The following is a 21,309-nucleotide window of genomic DNA, read 5'->3' as shown; positions in this document are numbered from 1 at the left end:
GACTTTCTTTTTGGGAGTTTGGAAAGAAAAGAACCGGTTTTTCCTCCCTCATTTCAACGACAAAGGAGAAAAATATGGCTTCTAGTGAATTAAAATAAAGAGACCAGAAAATCAACCCTTTCACATGGACAAAAGACTTGATGGTGATTACTTTTGGCTACAGCCCAAGAATTAAACCTCATCCATCTATAAATCTGAAGTGAGTATCCAAATAAGGTTTTAAAGTGTGATTAACATTTTACATGCTTTCAATTAGCCTGATTAATATGAGAGAAGTAACTTTTTTTCTTAACTAAATTGACAATAATATTAAGTTTAAAAAATTGCCTTCTGTCATTGTCAGCATTAGTGCTAATTCTATTTTTGTGCTTTGCACTCCAAAATCCAACTTTTAAATATCTGTGCAAGCTTTTAAGCTTATCTATGCATTTCTAGTCTACACATAATAGCTCATGCAATTTTGCATGAAAATTTGGCAATTGTATGCTTAAGATACGCTACGAAGAGGCTGATGATCATATCTTCTAACCAGATGATCGATCTTGTTCATTCTGATTTCTTGAAAATATTTTTATCTAATATTGTAAAAAATGGATTGATTGCTCATGCTACTTAGAACTGGAAACAAATTAATGTTCACAAACTAGATTTTCGCCTACAAAACGTCCCAAGTCAGTAATTTGAGGATACAAAGAGTAGCTTTGGATCAAGAGAGATAATATGCCAATTTTTGCTTAAACAAGAAAGAAGAGAAAAATGGGAAAACGTCAAGCTTCCTTCTACATGTGTCGGTAAGACTGTTTATACACGAGGAACGTAGTTCTTTGTTGTTAATACTAGACGTCGACAACCAGCTGGGAAAAGAAACGAGAAAGTGTATCTCTTAAGATCTTTTTTTCACAGGCTAAATAGTTCCTTAAAGCCAGCATTATGGAAAGAAAAATTAAATGGCATTAAGGGAGCTTAGAGGAATTACTCTGAAGCATTTATCTCACTATTTACTAGTAATCTATCTGAATTTGATGGGATTCGGTGCATTAATTAATGCGGGTATAATGGTTCCAAAAAAAAAAAAAATCTATCTGAATTTGTTATGAAATTAATTTACACTAGACTTTTAAAACACAATGAAAAGTTAAGTCTTTTTCTCTTTTTTTTTTTCCTTAGTTATTTCTTAAATTGGGAACTTCTTTGTTACATGTGATGCATGTAACCCTGAAGTCACAGGAGTCCTGTTGTTAAAGATGCAAACAATGCATAAAAATCGAACACATAATATTTTAAGCCCATTTTTGTTAATAACTAGGAATGCATTGGAAAAAGTCCTCCTAGCTTTGACATATTCCTCAACAGCTGTTTTAACTTGCTAGATCTTGTTCTTGGAGACCAATAAGACACCGACTTGGAAGGTTTCTTCCACCTCTTACTAGCTATACTCCCTAATGAGCTGCATGGAGTGTGCAAATGAGCATCACTGATCACGTTGGAGAAATACTGGCTAGCTAGCTAAGAACTTCCAAATGAGATAGCTGCATGGAAATCGTAAACTCCATAGAAAGAAAGGTTCAGAAGAAGAATTAGTAGTACTCATGACTCGTGAGAAGAACGAGGGCTGCACAAATGCATGCATACAAATGAATGTACGTTCCCTATTCGAATTTAGTAATTGTCCTACTGCTACATTCCTAGCTTTTGGTCCTTCTCGACGGCAAAGACGGCCAAATTACGCGTCTTAGTTTTTTTTTTTTTTTATTATGAGATGCTCAGCAGATTTGCCATATTTATATAGCTTTGACCATTCCATGTGATCGAGCGATGAAATCAGTACTACTTGGACTAATGCTGGAAGACGGCCTCTTCTTCACAAAAGTTTTTGAATCAACAATATATGCAATGAGGAGGTGCCATTGGAGGAGAGAATCCATGACAATTACATAAGTGCAGCAAATTAAATTTGGTGCAATTCAATCAATTTAGCACAAGATCGTCCTTTGTCTTTTGATAAATAGGGTATATTTATTAATGAGATTGTTGGAAATCGTTCAGCACGATTTGCTTAACAAAATTAGAATTGGCGTTCCATAAGAGTCACTACAGTTGTTTGCCTCTCTTGGAACACCGCCATTGATGGGTTTCACGCGACATTTTCTTTTCCTCATGGATTAATCAGCTTCTCAACCCAAATTAGTTGCACAAATCTGATTTGCACTAAAGTTTAAGTCTTTAGAAGACACATTAATGTCATTTTTTATATATTAAATTGTCAGCTACTGCACAAAAAAAAAATTTATTATTGTAAAGGTGAATCACAATATAATTTTGTTACTCTTGTAAATTTCATATAACCAATTTGTACACATATTATATTAGCTCAACTTATTTGGCCAATAATTGCTTTGCTCCTATTTCTTGGGTAAGATTTGTGTTTTTCTAATTTTGTTCTTTGCTAAGAACAAAAAAAAAATGCTTATTCTTTTGTTCTAAAAGAAAAATAGAATATAACGTGTTTGATTCATAATAGCATTTTGAAATCAAGACAATATGTCTATATTTGGTTGGGCATTATTATTGTGTGAGAAAAATGATTATTGGAGCTGAAGGGTAACACAATCTTAAAATTGATGCATAATTAAAAAGTGGTTGGGCTTGGACCAAATTAAGCTCAACGTAATATGTTTAATACTTATACATGTATAAAATAAATAAATTCAGAAGAAATAATTGTGTATATTTATCTTAAAACATTATTGTTTCTAATAAATAATACATAATTCAAAAATTAATAAATATGTATAGTAAGTATATGAATTTAGCACTTTTTTACTCGTATATTATATATAGGCATTTTAAAATCGTACAATATGTATGCTTTTTTTTTTTTTTATAAAGAAAATTCAACCTAACCCAATTTCCCTCGAAACTCATTTTGAAAAGATGGACCAAGACGAGGCTCACACGCGTGAGCTTTGGATGGGTCGAGTTCATGCTAATAAGTGATATTTTTTTCCTCTATATAGTTTGGGCTTGTCAAAGCCCAACTAAATAAGACCAAATTATAGGTTTCAATGACGACGTATGAGTCGAGCTTAGTTGAACTAGGTGATAAGTGGTTGAATAGGATGGAGTATGGTAAGATAGATTAATGGAGAGTAGTTAACTAAGAAGAAATAAAATAATTTACAAATTTAACTTATTGATTTTTTTTTTCACTTTAGGTGTTATTCAATAGTTAAAAATAATATTTTTGGTGTTTCAAAAACAGGGTTTATTTTGGTGAATGTTTCTCTTTTTTGTAAAACGCCAACAATTTTTAATGAATCCTTTTTTGGTTTTTGTTTGTTAAATTCTACAACAAAAATAGAAAAGCACGAATAAAGGTTACCAAACGCCCCGTACTTTTTTGTTTATTGATTAATTCGTTAAGATGATCTGAGGTTTTGGTTTGTTAATTAATTATTCGAGATTATTTTATCATAGCTGACATTTTGGGCTGCATTAGGTCGATCGCAGAGAGGCCTCCCTCTACACAAGCGGTCAATCTGCCCGACAAGAGTGTTAAAGTCAATCTTGGTCCAAAGAGAGAAGAACAGAGGTGAACAAAGGACTTCGTTTGGCACTGGGGTCGGACTGAGCCTGGTTAATGCAGCAGGCTAAATGTTGGGATAAACGTTGAGCTAGATTTGTCAAAAGTATTGAACTCGAGTCAAGATGGGCTGAACGTGGACTGGAAAAACTAGTTCGAATCAGGCCCAACACTTTTTGAGTCAATAAAATGTGTCGAAAAATAATTAAATAAAAGTATTATTTTTACGAGGCCACTTACAAAAGAACGACTCTTAAAACACTAGCTAACTTTTTTTTTTTTTGTCGCAACGATAGAATTCCTATAATCTAATCTAACCTAATCTAGAGAGAGGGGGAGAGAACTCGATGTGAGTAGAAATTCCATCGAAAATGATCACTGGAAACCGTCACATATTGTGACAAATTTTGTGGAAGGTCAAGGGTTCGCAGTGACCACTGGACCTTATAACCTAATCTAGCCTAATCTAGAGAGAGGGGGAGGGGACTCGATGTGAGTAAAAATTCCATCGAAAATAGCCACTGAAAACCGTCACATATTGTGACAAATTTTTTGGAAGGTCAACGGTTCGCAGTGACTACTGGACCAAAGGCCCAGTGGCAAAACACGAGCTAACTCAGTGATACAGAAGTGTGCGAGGACGGGCAGGAGAGTTAAAAAAAGATAACAACCCTAGATTTCTTATCAAGAGATGAGTCATCTTTTAACTTGTACGTGTCATATAAGTCGTGTTTTATCAATTATGTCGGTTAGGTTAGTAGAGATTTTTCAATTTTTACTAGTATTTAAACTAACACTAGAAATCAATTACTTGATAAGTCACTCAACTAGTGATCGACTGATAGTATATAAATAGTGTTAAATTTCTTTGAAAAGCTAAAATAGACCACGGGAATTTTGGTAAATAGCCTTTCAAGAAATTTGGAATATTCTTACACCTGAAAGTATTCAAATGTTAGTTTTTTTTTTTTTTTTTGACAACTTGATCCAAGCATATTAAAGAATATCATCCCCTTCAAAAAATTAAGAAGAAGAAGCAGAAGAAGAAGAAACAGTCTAAGGGATGTTCATGCTTCAATCTTCAAATTGAATGAATCTCGTTGTGTAAATCAATTACTCATTTCGAAAATAAACAAAAACCAATTTACTTCTTATCACCACGTACGCAATCCATCAAACTAATTGTAAATGTAACTTTTTGTCTTCATTTATGTAATATGTACTTGTAGTTGCAAATTGAAAAACTCAGAATGTCCATGAATTAGACAAAATGACATTCAATAATGTGGAGCTTAATCAAAATGACATTGAACAAGCTTTCAAGCCATTCGATTGAACTTGACTCGTTTATGCCCCTCTGTTTGGATCTAGGAGTTTTTCAAAAACTAGTTTTTTAAATACTATAAAAATTTTTAAAAAGTACTCTAAAAGGTACCCTAAAAAGTAGTCTAAATTTTTTTAATATTTAAAAAATATTTCAAAAAATATTTTAAAAACTCTACTACTCTTAAATATTCCAAAGTATTTTTTAAAAATATCCCAAAATATAATCTAAAAACTCTGCTACAGTAAAATTTTTCAAAAATACCCAAAAAAAATAGCTAATCTTAAGAGCAGTTCTAATTCATGCGATCTATTGCAAGTAAAGGAAACTGAATTACTGGACACCGAACCAGGAAACTCTTTCACGGATACATTATATCTTTTACCCTCTATGATTCAGTTCTGCAAAACTGAACCGCCAAATCTCATCCTTCCCTTATTCATCACAGTCCAAAACAACAAAGCAGTTGAAGAGCTCACATGCATCAGGATTCAGGACTCACATACAACAGTGATATTTACGAGCACCGTTTCATGATATTTCCATCTTTCAATCTTCACAAGAAAACTGAGATAACCACCCCATCAGCATCTTTTCTTTTCTTCTGGTCACGAATCCTTCTTCCATCTTCTGGAACGAAACAATCCCCATTGATCAACAATTAGCAACCATAAAATCATCCAAGAATCTTCATTTTTCCAAGAAAAGACCTGATTCAATCAAGACTCTTTTTGTCAAAGCCAATCAAGAATCAATCAGCATCATCAAGATTAGTCATGGTTTCTTCTGAAGGGGAGGAACAAAAAAGTATGTTTCAGTATCCACTGGACTCTAAAGGTTATCAGATTCTTGATGAAATTGGTCGAGGAGCCAGTGCAATTGTCTACAAGGCCATCTGTCTTCCCATGAACTCTTCAACTGTGGCTATCAAATCCATTGATCTTGATCAAGCTAAAGCAGATTTTGACAATGTCAGACGTGAAGCCAAAATCATGTCACTTCTTTCCCATCCTAATATCCTTAAAGCCCATTGCTTTTTCACCGTTGATCGTCGTCTTTGGGTGGTGATGCCATTCATGTCTGGCGGTTCTCTTCAGTCCATCATCACCTCTAATTTCCCTGATGGATTACCTGAGCCATGCATTGCTGCGGTTCTTAAAGAAACCCTTTCTGCTTTATCATATCTTCATGATCAGGGCCATATCCACAGAGATGTCAAGGCTGGAAATATTTTGATGGACTCAAATGGTTCGGTGAAGCTTGCTGATTTTGGTGTATCCGCTTCGATTTATGAATCAAGCTCATCTTATGGACCGTTACAAGGTTCTCCTTCATCAAATTTGATGCTGACCGATGTTGCTGGAACCCCTTATTGGATGGCACCAGAAGTAATTCACTCACATACGGGTTATAGTTTTAAGGCCGATATATGGTCTTTTGGGATTACTGCATTGGAATTAGCCCATGGAAGGCCTCCTCTGTCCAATCTTCCTCCTTCGAAGTCTTTGCTGATGAAGATTACCAAGCAATTCCGGTTCTCTGATTATGCTAAGTTTCATGAAAGTAAGAAAAAGAAGTTTTCAAAGTCTTTCAAGGACATGGTGGGATTATGTCTCGATCAAGATCCATCAAGAAGGCCTTCTGCTGATAAATTGTTGAAGCATTCATTTTTCAGGTACTGCAAAGGTCCCGATTTTTTGGTCAAGAATGTTCTTCATGGTCTGCCCACCGTGGAACAAAGGTTTCGGCAGTCGAAAATTCAGAGACTACTGTCCTTGAATAAAACTGAGGAGGAAGATGAGGAAGATTCATTGAGGGAAAATACCAAGCAAAGAAGAATCAGTGGTTGGAACTTTAATGTGGAGGATTTCGAATTGAACCCTGTTTTTCCAAATGAGAAAGAAGAAGACAGCATTGTAAAACAAGTCCGATTTGGAGGTGAAACTATTATACAAGAGAAGGGAGGGGACACAGATGGATCAATTTCAAATAATTCTCCAGGGCAGACTGTGAGTGTGGCTGGAACTCAGATTTTGTCTGATCAAGTCTCTGAGGTTTCTGATGATTTGGTGCAAAATGTTGGGAGCACTAGTGAGGCTGAATCTGTGATTAGCGCCAGTGATCAGGGTAGTGTGGATGGAGAAATGATATTGAGTAGCCTCTTGTTCCTGAAGAAGAGTTTGGAGGATCAAAGGAATGAGGTGATGACCATGATTGGCTTGATACAGGGGAAAAAGTTCACAGAAATGAGCAGGGAAGAGCAGCTGATGCAAGTGATTGAGAAGATGAAGGTGGAGTTGGAGAATGAGAAGAAGAAGAATGCTGCACTGGAATTAGAATTGGAGTTTCTGAAGTTGCAATACAGCAGTGGACAGTAATATGATTAAGCTGTATTTAGTTCTCTATGGGGATTTGAATCAATTTCTATGCAGTACATGGTTTATTCCACTCCAAATCCAGCTGCCATAGAGAACCATATAGAACCTTATTTTCATATTCTAGGCGATCTCCTTTTAAAACTCCTATATGATGTTACCAGTTAAAATTGATTTAGTCAATTTCATATTGGTTTGATTGTTAGTACAATTTAGTTCCAAAACGTCAGTGATCATTGTCGACCAAAATTTGTCAAATCACCTCAAGAATCAATGCAGATTACAAGATGTTTGGTCATTTCATCAGATTTCCCTTGTTTCCCTTTTCTTGCTGATAGCCTGCAGTTTAGTCTGCATGATCCTTGCTGTTCAAACATCACTTGACTCTTATACAACACGAACAAATTCCATTTTTGCCAGATTTTCAGTTCACCAAGAAAACGTCCACCTCGATGACAGAGAAGTTTTTTCCATCTTCATCTACTTTTTCCATTTTCATATATATATTTTTTATAATTTCTATTATCAGCTTCTGCTTCTTATTTTTTTTCCTTCCTTAATTGGTATATTGCCTAGCATATATAGGAATCAAGTCGAATTCAAACCCGTCTGGATTGTTATTTTCTGGAGTTTTTGTAGAGAAATGTACTATAGCGATTTGATGTATGTGAGATAAAAGAAGTGATTAAAAAATGTGTTCATGAAAAAAGTAAAGATTTTTGAAGGAAAATAGCAATCCATACAAAAGAAAAGAAGCAAATTTGCATTGAACAATTTTATATGTAGAGGAATTTGCAGTTTAACACCAGCCATAGCCAGGACTTCAGTTATTCCAATTGTGTCAATAGAATAGAATGTCAAGATATTGCATCTAATCTCATGAGATGAAGAAGTTATTATTGAATTAGGAAAAAAAATAAGTTTTTAGTTGAATCACACAAATGAAAATTGTAATTAAAGAAAATAAGAATGCAAAGAAAGCAGGTATTCTGGTTTTTTTTTTTTTTTTATTAAAAAAAACAACAATAAATGAAAATAAAAATTTCATAGGAAAGTCAAACTATTGACTGATCCAAGTCAATGTCAAGCAGCTCATTCCCACATCGACTACTCACCGCAAAAATTAGTGCTTTACTTGAAGAAATGAGCGAGCCACCGTGGTATACAGCGGAGGTGGTGGAGCGAGGGCCGGTGCGTGCAATTACTAACCCTAAACCACTCTGTCATCAGAGATGTTTAGTTCGTAAGGGGGTGGTTTACCCCGGTGTTTTCCCCCGCCGGAAAAACAAGAAACACCGATGTCCGGCATGCATCGGTCCTCAGTGGCTGAAAATTAGCTCCAGAGAGGCTTGCAGGGAATGACTGCCGGCGTGTAAGAAAACATGCCTCGTGGTTGTTGATTTGTCTCCTCGCCTCTCAGCCACCTCCATTTTCATTATCTCTATGTGCCAGAATTTTTGTTATTTTTCTTTTCTAACTTTGAAGAATATAATTCCATTAATTAAAATGGCAAACCAAACTTTGAATTATGTATGGATTAGTCGATTCAAGGTTTGTTATCAATATTACTTCAAAAAAAGAAAAGGTTTGTTATAAATACCATCGTTGCTTTACGCTTTCAAAGATGAACAACAAGACAAATTATTTCAAAATGTGTAAAAACTAGCCTGACAATACAAACAATATCATGAACAAATTGGAAGGGAAAAAAGGATAAATTTCTTATGTACTAATGATAAATATACTAGTAGATGTAAATACATGTCACATAAATTTTAGATTTTAACTCTAAAATAGAATAATTAATATGGGATATTTTAAGACCCATTAATGTATATATTATCAGTGTTTACGAGATTAATATATATATATATGTGTGTGTGTGTGTGTCTTAAAAAATTTTGGCAAATAAGACTATTTTTTTTGTCTTGTACAAGCCCTCCCTCCATCTACGCTCTAATCTCAAGTTACACCCTTCATGTTTTGATTGCTTCAATCTCCACCCTTTATCTTTTAGTTAGTTCAAGTGGATTGTAATACTCCCCCATCCCATTTGATATGTCATGATCAACTTTGCATACAGTTTAAGAAAAATACAATTTGACCAAAACATATAAGCTATTAAAGTAACTTTTTTCATTATTGCCCCTCTATTGACATTAAATATGTTGTTAGTTGAGCTAAATGTTTGAAAAAAAGAACAACAACCAAGATTCAGAAATGATTTGTAACACTATTTATTAGGAGAACATGACTTGAATGTGTTTTCTTGGAAATTGTATTAAGGGTACAATAGGAAAGTTGGGCATTATTCATTTTTATTTTTAAATCATGACCAACATTTTAGGACAAATTAAAATAGCAACCAAGACATATAAAATGAGACGCAAGGAGTACCATTAATTACTATTCTGACAGAACATATATTTGTACCCTTTATTGTGTATATATATATAGTACTAATATTTTTCTGGGTAAATTTTTGCCCTTCAATTCCTAAAAGTTATTTTTGGGAAAATGCATGCTAGTTGTTAAAGTTTCCTCAAATCCGACTTTAAAGCTAACAAATTTTTTGTTACGCTATAATTTATTCATGTCATGAAATTACAGAGAGTGCATAGGAAACAAAGGCCGTAGTCTTATTTCATTAAGTAGATTACTATTTAACGGAATGAAATGAGTTCATGAACGCATGCAATAATAACATTCAATAACTATTAACTGACTAAAAAAATAAAAACAACAGTCTCAAAAAAAATAATATGTAATAGAAAATTTAAAAAATACAGCAGAAAATTCATTAAAAAAAAATCTCATTTTTTATGCATGAACTAAAGGGTGCATGGCCATGAACTAGAATGCAAGAACTGCTTAAACCAGAACAGATGTAGTTTCAAAAAGCCCAGAAAAAGCTCACAGCCATTTGCATGGACTTCTCTAAATCTCTGATCAAGTCCATTTTTCAGCTCACAAGGCCCATCTATATGACTTTCTCACCCTTTTTTTTTTTTCGAAAAAAGACTTTCAACTTTTGTTGGTGCTCAGCTCTCTAAAACTATTTTACAAACAGTCTAGCAAGTTAGCAGCTGTAAATTCTGAAGGTGAATCTTGTTAAAAAAAAAAAAAGTGTGAAATTTTGCAAATGCCAACTGGGGTCGACTTTGCTTTCAGTTGTTACTATTGTTCTCCATCTTCTCAATCTAGTGTAAGGACACATTTCACAGTTCATACCATATCAGTAGTAATTAGCCTGACATTTGTAATCAGACAACTTACTCGGCCATTTTGCCATTCACATGACAAAATTTTGCACTCCACCCCACCAAGCATTCAATCCTCAAGCCAAAAAACCAAACAAACACAGCAAATTCGTCTATTTATTTGAATGCGAACAAAAGTAAAAGAAGAAACTGAAGACAATAGCCATACACGTACTACTAAAACCCATAACAATTATTTCTAATTCAAAGACATAATAATGAGTTTTACACACCAATTTTTCCAACCAAAGTTTAAAAATGGGCTAGCTCAAGGGTGTAGACTCCTATCTGGACCATCTTCAACTTTTGGTGTTTCTGCATACCAACAACACACAGGAGGGGGAGTACCAGCTGACTTAGATATAGCTGATCTTATCATCATTGTGATGGTATCTGCATCACTATTTATTCCCCATAGTTAATAATGATAATAAGAGATGACCACATTAACTGCATCAAGATGCAATGAAATGGGATGATTTCTTACTATTGATGAAGGAAATATGACCCTAATACATGCATCACCATGTGTTACGTAGAATGTAATTAGGGAAGAAGACATTATCAGCACACTTCTTGATACTACTATTACTTCTTTTTTTTTTTTTTTTTTAAGTTTTTAAGGCCTGGATACTATTATCATCATTATGTTACGAGTAACATAACATTAATTTTTGCATACTTGGGGGTTCTGTTATCGTCTTCTGCCTCCCGAACCACTCTCCCTCTGGCAGTTGTAGTAAACTGCTGCAACAGGCGAGCCTAGATTGTAAAGTTCAGCAAAGTCCCTGGTGTTGAAGTTCTGGCGCCACCCGGGTGGATAGACCGTCTGCCGCCCAAGCTGCCGGAAAAGCACGAATATGAAGCGGTGGATTCCCATTGATGGCCGTGGACTCTCATAGCACACAACTTCTTGGCCTACAGGAGGTTATCACGCAAAAGAATGCAAAGTTATTTCTTCAATGCATTCATGACTAGCAAATTTATGGCTTAATTACCTGCTGTTATTTTAGTTTCCCAACTTTCGATGACTGCCATTTTATCATTTCATATCATCTTCAAAGTTTTTTTTTTTTTTTTGTGCTAGTAGAGTAGAACTACTAAAAACTGAAACCAATTTGTCAGTCCACCACAAATGCAACTTAATTAATTATTATTGCCAACGAAGAAAACAAGCAAAAAGAAAAAAAAAAAAGGGCATAATTAATCTTCAAGATCCTCGTCTCTTGTGGGTTTGATCATATATTATAGCATTCCACGATTTTTGATTCAAATACTAATATATAGCATCTACATTTTTTTTTCTTTTTAGGAGTTAATTATAAGAGGAGGTTTTGAACACATTTAAGCTTTTCAGCTGTAATAATAAAATTTACTATTTACATTTTCCAGAATATCTGGCTGATTGAAACAATGGTCCTATCATCATGAGTTCCGTGTAATCTTATTTAAAAAGAAAAAGAAGTAACAATGATTCACATATCTCTTGACAGAGACATCCTTTGACTAAATACGGTTGAGAGAAAAGGTACAGGGAAGAATAGTGATCCTGGTAAAACAATAATTGATACAAATGCCATAATACCAGCAGCTGTCACAGTCTACCATTTTTTCAAAAGTTCCACAAGCATGTGGCTTATAATGGGAGCAATCCAATGTAGCTAGCTTCTTTTTTTTTTTGGGTTGGTTTTTCCAGGAAATAAATCTCTGGGCTGGCTGGCTGGCTAATCAAAGTCCTTTAGTTTCAGTACCCACGACTTTTGTTTTCCTCCTTTCTTTTTGATACTCAGTAAGTACCCACGTCTTAAAAGAAAGAAGGGTAGGATGATGTTGGTTCAAAAATGGAAACAGGAGAAAAGGAGAGTTCGAAGGCTCAGAAAAGTATAAGCAAAATTTGATCACATCTCTCGTCAACACTCTCACCAGCATGTGATTCTGATCACCTCTACTCATCCCCCTTCTTTTAGATTGGTGCGTACAAGTTATGATGTTCGAGTTGTCCAAGAAGTACTGCGTGACAACATCTAGTGGAAATTAAAGGGTAACTGTGTGTAACTCCTACTACTCGACTTTTTTTTTTTTTTTTTTGCTTTCTTGTTTTCGCTTGCTTGCTCATCGAAGAAATCCTCCATAATCATTCATTCATGAATGAATGAATGTTTCAACGATGCAGCATTTAATTTAATTGGTCCTTCTTCTACAAATAAATTAATCCGGCATTTTGATCCTCCTACCTCTAGTAATGACATGTGGAGATGGATAAATGTGAATCGCCATTTTATCCATCCACAAAAAGCATATCAAAATGCTGGAATATATAGGGGGGAATAGATTTGGTGAACTTTTGATATTTAGAGGCCAAAAGTTTAAGGACACCTGGCCAATAAGGTTACCAAACGTATCTTCTTTCAATATAAAATGAGGAAGATTAGTTCTTCAATCTTTGTCGGCAAGCGGGAGCTAGCCAAAAGAGAAAAGAAAAAAAAAACCAAGTAAAGACCAATTAATAATAATGTAAATTCTGAACCAGAAAGACCAGATATGATTCCTTAAAAAGGTTGAAGGACGTCAACTGTAATCTAATCTACCAGTGGGAAAGAAGAGCAAAAAAAAGAAGCTTTCTTGATCTCTTCTTTTTTTCCTTCTTCTTCTTTCTCATATATGCAACCCCCTTTTTTTTTCTTTTCTTTTCTTTTTTGGTTGTCATGATGAAACCAAACGTATCTTCTTCTTCTCATTATATATAAAAAAATCAAGGGAGGTTAGTCAGTCAGGTTATGTATAGCTTAGCTAGGTAGCCCACATCATATCTTGATTATAAAATGAAGGTTTTAGTCGATCGTGGAACCAAACGTATCAAAAAAGAAGAGAGCAAGGAAGGAAGGAAGGAAGCTTTTCTTTCTTTGATGATGCCCATGTGGTGTGGCCATGTTCGTGATTCCCTTTTTTTGTTCTCTTCTTTTGGTCCCTTTTTCCTGTTGTTTGATAAAGAATTTCCTGTGTTCATGTGCATATCTAGCCATACATACATATATATATATATATCCTAAGAATTATTGACATATATGTATATGTATATGTATATATATTTGAGTGAGCCGAGAGAGAGAGAGAGAGAGAGAGAGAGAGAACTGAGAAGAAGAAGAAGAAGAAGAAAGAAACATATATATGGAAAAGCCGAATCTTCATGTTGTAACAAAAAGAGATACTCACCAAACGATGCTCCCGTGGTGGCTGGAATGTCAGTGACCAACCTGTAAAAAAAAAAAGGTTTACAGCAGCAGCATATGTATGTCAATGAAATGAACCAAGAAGTCAATTAAGAATCATCACTATGCAACAAAGTAAGTAGTGCTTCTCGCATTATTGGATTGAAGGAGACAGATATATATATATATATATGCAAGAAATTAAGAAGAAGAAAAATTTAGATTAATGGAAGCTATAGGCTAGCATGGTCAATATATAATAGCTAGGAGTTTCTTCTCATCCAAAGTTTGCCCAGTTGGAAGAATGAATGAATGATTGATTGATAATGATCATGGGAACATATATATATATATATAAAAATTAGCAATTTTCGATTATTAATTTTCAGATATGAAGAAGCAAGAAGAAATTAGTAGTCTCTAAAATCTATGCCATATATCCTTGTCTTCTTTTCCAAAGGCGAAGAAAGGAGAAGAAATATATTCTACAGCAAAGCAAATTGATCAAAACTTTGTCTCCTCTCTTATTGTATGTATGTATGTGTTGTATATATGCCTATTGTAAGGCAAGGAGCTGATTGAGCAAGAAAAAGGAAGAAAAAAAATATTTAAAAAGAAGCTGGAGTTCGTACATTCCATATCCACCTTGAAAAACAGATTCCTAGTCCGGGCCCAAACATGGCCTTCTTCTACTACACCAGAGAACATACGAAAAAACAATGAAGCTACTACGATCAAGTACAAAATGATTTCTCTCATCATCAGATCGATCATCCATGTAAAGAAGTTAGTTAGTTGTATTGTATGCTGCGATCTTTTCTTGAAACGAAAACTATATATATAATTATGGTCCATTGCATGTCAAGCAGCTGTTATATATGGTAATACATACAATTCTCAACCAAAAAAGCCATCATGTTTTTGTTGTCTCAAATTCTTTCGAATCATTGATGAGTTGATTTTTCTCCTATATATCATCACGAGAAAGTTGAGAGTTCTTTTGGAAAGTTTACCTCAAAAAATTACAAGTCAAGAGATCCAAGAAAAGACTATTTATATATATGCAGTAGTGTTTATTGCTTCAAGAATAGCTCACCTCATCTGCTATTATATATTGAAGAAACGTACAGCACCCTAACTAAAACTAAAAATAAAATTGCATCACTTAATTCATCATCGATCCAATATAAAAACTTAAGTAAAAATTAAAACTAGCTTGCCTAGAAATTAATTCATCATGACATTGAACCAAAAAAAAAAATTTTTGAAATTACCACAGCCACTAGATCGACTTTGGGAGAACCCGTCAAGTAGACAAGTAGGGACCATAGAGCGGCTTTAGAAGTGTATGTAGGATAGAATTCGTTGGGGCTTTGAATATTGTCACAGTGGGGAGGTGAGTTGAGTGAAAGATATGTGCAAATCAATCAATGAAAAAAGAAGGCAAAGCAAAGAAGACAGACGGATTGGTCTCATTCCTGAATATTCACACGCTAATAACAACATCAACAAACAACAGCAACGTGGACTATTTTTCTTTCTTTCCTTCTGTTTTATTCTTCCTGCGATCCTGCTGCGACTAGTCCGATGGGATCCCATGATTGATAATATATACTATCCCTTCCCGACCACTCGATTTCGACAATACCTTCAAGATCCCTTTACTTCAGCACGCCAAACTCTCTTGTCAGTCTCTGCTTGCTTACTATTTTTACCGGATTTTTACAGAGATTTCGTAGGCTGTGTGTCATCACTGTCTCACGTCATTCATCCTGCATCTCCAGCACTAGCTAGTTGTGTCCTTCTCTCTCTCTCTCTTTTTTTTTAATTTTTACTTGTATTTTTTTTTCTTTCTGGAGTTTGCAGTGCAACAGTATGCTAGAATATTTTCTTGCAGAAAAGTTTCTGCAATGAAAAGTAATGGTTGATTTCTTCCATTAACCATCATGATTGGCCAAATGTTAAAATTTTGAAAACTGTACGATTCAAACAAGTTTTCATATATACTTCATTTTTTGAACCATGTGCGAAAATTGTATCACAAATTTACGTTGTGTTCAAAATAATAGTTAGTAGCTTATAACTTTGAGTATTAAACGTTTCTATAACCTTGTCTTGGATTCAATTCCTCCTCCTCCTCCTTCCCCGCTTCTTATATCCCAACCCTCACCTGCTTTGAAAAGAGAGAGAAAAAAAGAAGCTTTTATTTTACAACCCATTGACAAGGTTGTAAAGTGAAGGTTAGCAACGAAACTTTGCCTTTCCCAGTAGCCCAGTATCATATTTTGATGTTTCTAATCAACATCCAAGACGACCAATCCTAAGACCCCAACCTGAGCTGCATGAACCAGTGATTGCATGCACGAAACATGTAGAGAAAGAGAGACAGAGAGCCATTTTGAGAGTCCGTACGTACCAGTGCAAGTATTCCCTAAGGTTTGGATCGCTGGGACTTGGAGCATCAGGGTCCACCATCACCTTCATAAACAACAATCAAAGGTTGGTGAAACATGTTCTCATGACGAAAGAATGAAACCCTAAAGAAGAAAAAACCGTCCATCTGAACTCCTCTTCCTGCCCTAGCTAGGCTGGAATACTCAATATTCAAGAAAAGAAGTATGTTCAAAACAAAATTAAAAGGGAAAACAAAAAACTACTCCTGGGATTTTTCTTGAAGTTTGCTATACTTACCAGAGTATAGAAGGTGCGAAGATCGTCACCTCCAATCTCAACCCTAGGCTGATTCACAACCTGAGAGGGTCGAAACTCACAACCATTGCTCACTTCTCTGCTACCATAGGTCGCGCTAAGGCTTAGGGACCTGGTGAACTGGTCCAAAACATCCCCTATTACTCGTCCAACCACCAGTGGGTCTCCTCCCCCTCTAGGCATCGTCTTAGTTTGTTTCAATCTCGAAAATGGATCCTATTAGACTACCCCAGGAAGGGGAACAAAGCCTGGTTCTACAAGCGGCTAACACAAATGGGGAGGGAAGAGGAGAGGTGTTATGTACGTGCTCATGAAAGCCTTTCGCTATTTATAGGTTTTTTTTCTAAGTTGCCTCCAGGTATCTATGACTGGGCAATTTTTTCTTTTTCTTGTTAGGAATCTTACTTTTTCTTTTTCCAAGAATTTTCTTTTGTTATCAGTCGTTTTGGTTTTGGTTAATTGATAAGGTTTAAGAAATCGACAGCCTAAAGAGTGTTTTAGTTTGTGCCAAAACATTAACTACAGCACAAGAATTGGAAAAACGATACATATCCTAATGGTATTAACCTGTAACCGCTCTTTTAATCCAACTTTCAAGACTGTAAAGCAAGCTACCCCAATATAGCAAAGTGGACCTGCGGGTAAAACATATTCTCAATGATGGTGCTGAGGTTGGGATTGGTCCAGAGCATCACAATTCACAACAAGCATCCCATCATTCAATTTCAATCTCAATTTGCGGTAAGAAAAGTCATAAGTCACTTTTTACTTCACCACCGTCAAATCGTTAAAGTGCACTTTTTTTCACTAGAAAATAACATCCAAAAGATCTCTAAAGCACTATGATTATGTGACCATAGTATTGGTTGATAAAGATAAAACGAGGGTCTTACACCTTATTCTTCTGCTCTTCTTTTTCTCTGTACGCTCTATTTTCTAGTTTGTTGTAAAAATATATTGCAATATACTTTCACGTTATTTAGCAATACTGTCCAATGACTATTAATCTTTGATGGAATTTTAGCACCAAAGATGATTATATTGGACTTAGTACCGAGCACTATGTATCAGATCATATAAGAGGGCTGAGCAATTGTTCCAAACAATCAAGGGCCAGATTTTTCCTAAAATTTGAATTCTAAAATATGTACGGTGTGGACAACTGATCAATCGATGTTTGATGCTGGCAAAATGATGTTCATTTTTCACATTTTGTCTAAAATCATATATAATTGTGGACACGAGATACGCAGTCTATTGAAGGCATTGCCTGACTGCTAGTCCTGCTCCAATGTCATGTCTCACATGGATTGATACAGGCGTGTTTAATAGTTAATGGCAAAGAATTTTCTATTCCACTTTTTATCCCACTCCTATTTCACCTTTCATTATGTTACCATTTGTCCTTCATAAATATATAACTTTAATTCTTCTTTTTTTTTAAGCTCTAATAACAAATAACAGGGTGAAAAACAAAATACAACATACTAAAAAAATATCAAAGAAAATGGAATTTTTTGATGAACTTTTTGCTATATATATTTTTGTTTTTACTGTATAGTGTTGTTTTAACTTCTTGTAGTTTTTTTTGTTTTTGTTTTTACCCTGTTTTGTTATTGAAACTTATAGAAACCAAAAAAGAAATTAAAACATGATATATATGAGGGACAAATGACAAATGATAATAGGATAGAGAGTGGGATAAAATATAAAATGTAGGACAGAAGATCGATTGTGTTAATTACTCTCTTCTTGAAACTAGTTGCTTCATGTGTCCGTCCAGCATTGGATCATAACCATCAACTTTGGCCCATGTTTTTTGCAGGATGTAGCCCCCGTCGACCAAATTTTTCCCAATTGGCCTTTGACCTCATGATCAGTAGAATTTTTCCAAACGTTAGGGTTTGCTACTCGGGGGGAAGAGGAGAAAGGAAGGAGGAAAGAAAAAAGTAAAACAACTTTGAAGACGACAAAAAGATGGAAAAGCATGAAAAAGAAAGGAAACACATTAAGATGATATGTTTACCAATTACGGGGGGCTAATGGGGCGGGGGCAATCCCCCCGCGCTTAGAAACAGGGAGGCGGCCGGGGCAGTGTACCCCCGCCCCATCCCCACCCCGCCACCCACATTAAAAATATAAATATATAAAAAATATATATGTATGTATATAATTATATATAATATATAATTTAATTAGTTACAAATTTATGATAATGATATTATTAGTTATATGTATTATATAATGTATATTAGTATATGTAATATAATTGATATTTTCAATTATACTAATAATTATATATATGTACTAATACAAATTATTAATTAGTTATATTAAATTTGTTAATACATTTATACTAAATACCTAATTACACTTAATACAATAACGTTTTTTTCTAAAAAAAAAGCACAAGCACAATAATGAATTAGTGATTGTATTTATGTCAAAAGTGAAAACTTGACTACTTTAGTTGTATTTATTTCATCATGTTGGATTGTATTCAAATAACTTTTGTTTGATTGTTTTTATAAGTTTCAATTGTGAAATTACAATGAATAATAATTTGGTGATGTGTTGATATTTTAGTACTTGATTATTTGCTAAAATTTAATTATGATAAAATTATATAATAAATTTTTATTAACCCCACGGGAGCACCCGCCGGGAAAGCAGGGCAGGGCGGGGATGGGACGGGGGGACAGGGGAGGGTTGGGGCGGGGCCCTCTCCCGCGCTGTTGCCATCCTTAGACGAACCCAGTATTGGTTATCCTTGGAATTAGTTCCTTAAAAGCTGAACTTTTTCTACTTCAACTTCTCATTGGTATTGGTGGATCAATTGGAAGGCATGAACCGGAAATTATATTCTGTACTTGGCCTTCAAAAAACAAAGAAATGTCCACCGAAATATAGTTAATAAACAAAAGAATAAAACATCGATCAACAACTTTCGGCTAAGAACCAAACTAAGGGGATGGGGAAGGGCCGCTACTCCGAAGTCCCTCCGAAGTCCATGATATTTGGGTTTTCCCCCCTGAAAAATTTCTATATTGCCAAAAATGTCCTTGACAATTTATTTTTGTTACCCTTCAAAAATCTTAGAAACCTTTTATATTCAGTCCAAATTTTGTATGTATGTGAAATTTGCCTCCGCAATGTAAATGTTCTGATTCCATCTCTGCAGTTTCACTAGGCTTAGTTAATTTCCAGTATAAGGGATGAATTTTGTGTGAACAATTTATAAACGTGCGTCTCATCACTTGTTTTGAATTTCATTTTCTTCTTGAACAAAACTTGGGATCAATATGTGATTAAATAATATAATTTACAAAAAGGTATTTAGAAAATTTTACAGTATCAATGTTCAAAAGATTAATCGATTCTAGAGTCCACGGACCGTGTATTCCAAAAACATTCTTGTTTTGTTTCATTATTTGGATTTTACATGCGATGTCTCATTTATCACGCATTAGCTTCTTCTAGTGTTCATATCCATTCAACTTTTAATTCTTTTTTTTAGGGTAAATAACATTCCTTTTATGGTTTGCAAAACAACTTTTATCAGTAAATTATCCTCCAATAGTTTACTATTGTTTTCACATTTTTTTTTATGGTTTCAAAAACTATATATGATTCTTTTCAATTTTGAATTAAAGTGTTAAAATGATGGAATTTGCCCTCTACAATGAAACTGTTAAAATATCAAGAATACCCAAATGTCAAAATAGATACTGTTTGTTAACTATAATAGGTTTATATATAGATTTTAAAAATCAAAAGAGAACTATATGAAAAAGCACTAAATCATATGGAGTTAACGTGTAATATATATATATGCTATATTTGTGAATTTTGGTCACTGTAGTCATTATCGTATCTAAATGAGGGTAATTATGATATTTTAATTGCTTATGTTACGAAAGACAATTTCCATTGAGGAGGTTGTGTATAAATTTTGAGAATACAGGATGATTGTATGAAAAATTGCTAAATCATAGAAGGCTAAAGTGTAATTTACGCCATTGTTTATTTATTTTTTTGTGAGCAACTAAGCTATCCATCTCAGAAAAGGCTACCCTTAGTTTATCTCGCATGTTCTGCATGTACCTACCTAATTAATCCTCTATTTTTTTAATTTTACTGTGCCATTTGATCCATAAAGGGATGACATGACTATGTAGCAGACTTAACTATCATGTACAAATAGCTTGAATCACTTCCATTCCTCAATTTTAACGAAGAATACATGAGATGAAAGACACTATATATGGTAACCAGGTTCCTCAATTCTCCCGCTGCATTTGTGTTTCTTTTTCTCGACAAATTGCCATACTAAGTTACCACTGGCTTCACTAGCGGATGGAGCTGACAAATATTCCAAACTACCGCCGCCTGAAGCAAGTTTTGGGCACATGAATAACCACTGAGCTAGGGAGGGACTTAAGTCCCTCCTTGGGCTGTAGGTGGGGAGTTCAAACCTCACTTGCAGCAAAAAAAATCCAAGGAAGGTGCCATAGCATCCCCTTGATCTAGTCAGATTTGCATACCTACTAGTTTCTGATACACAAGTCTCCTTAGGTTCCCCTTCCTTGTAGATTAGGATAGAATAAATTATATAACTGTTATCATTGCCGAAAAAAAAGCTAGTGTACATGAATAACCCTTTCTACCCTGTCTTTTCATTTACCCAGTAACACAAATTTTCTACCTTTACATTAGAGCAATAGCTGGAATTTGACAAGGCAGCAACTTATTTCCTATAAATAGGAAAGGAAATAATTTTTCTAATATTTGTTCCTATGCACTTTATTGTAGACGTTAATTTTGTCAAGAATGCTCATCGTCTGAAGAA

General features: G+C 34.6%; 2 protein-coding genes across 4 annotated transcripts; one reads left to right on the top strand and one right to left on the bottom strand.

Moving 5' to 3' along the window:
• Positions 1 to 5,707: 5,707 nt before the first annotated feature.
• Positions 5,708 to 7,585, top strand: LOC113783721 (serine/threonine-protein kinase BLUS1). The gene has a single exon (XM_027329937.1). The coding sequence runs from the start codon at positions 5,717 to 5,719 to the stop codon at positions 7,283 to 7,285; it is 1,569 nt and encodes a 522-aa protein (XP_027185738.1). The 5' UTR covers positions 5,708 to 5,716; the 3' UTR covers positions 7,286 to 7,585.
• A 3,096-nt stretch (positions 7,586 to 10,681) lies between these two features.
• Positions 10,682 to 16,742, bottom strand: LOC113783506 (protein HEADING DATE 3A-like). 3 transcript variants are annotated; one of them, XM_027329656.1, is made up of 5 exons: positions 16,443 to 16,742; positions 16,168 to 16,229; positions 13,756 to 13,796; positions 11,225 to 11,460; positions 10,682 to 10,943 (listed from the first exon to the last, which is right to left on the bottom strand). In XM_027329656.1, the coding sequence occupies exons 1-4, from the start codon at positions 16,641 to 16,643 to the stop codon at positions 11,237 to 11,239; spliced, it is 528 nt and encodes a 175-aa protein (XP_027185457.1). In that variant the 5' UTR covers positions 16,644 to 16,742; the 3' UTR covers positions 10,682 to 10,943; positions 11,225 to 11,236. The 3 variants fall into 3 exon arrangements, with proteins under 3 accessions (XP_027185457.1, XP_027185456.1, XP_027185458.1); XM_027329655.1 differs by lacking the exon at positions 10,682 to 10,943 and having other exon boundaries at positions 11,157 to 11,460; XM_027329657.1 differs by lacking the exons at positions 10,682 to 10,943; positions 11,225 to 11,460 and adding an exon at positions 13,309 to 13,517.
• Positions 16,743 to 21,309: the final 4,567 nt, after the last annotated feature.

The sequence above is a fragment of the Coffea eugenioides genome, chromosome 9, assembly GCF_003713205.1.
Source record: "Coffea eugenioides isolate CCC68of chromosome 9, Ceug_1.0, whole genome shotgun sequence".
In the NCBI taxonomy this organism is placed as follows: Eukaryota; Viridiplantae; Streptophyta; class Magnoliopsida; order Gentianales; family Rubiaceae; genus Coffea; species Coffea eugenioides.
This window is presented reverse-complemented; position numbering and strand designations above follow the sequence as displayed.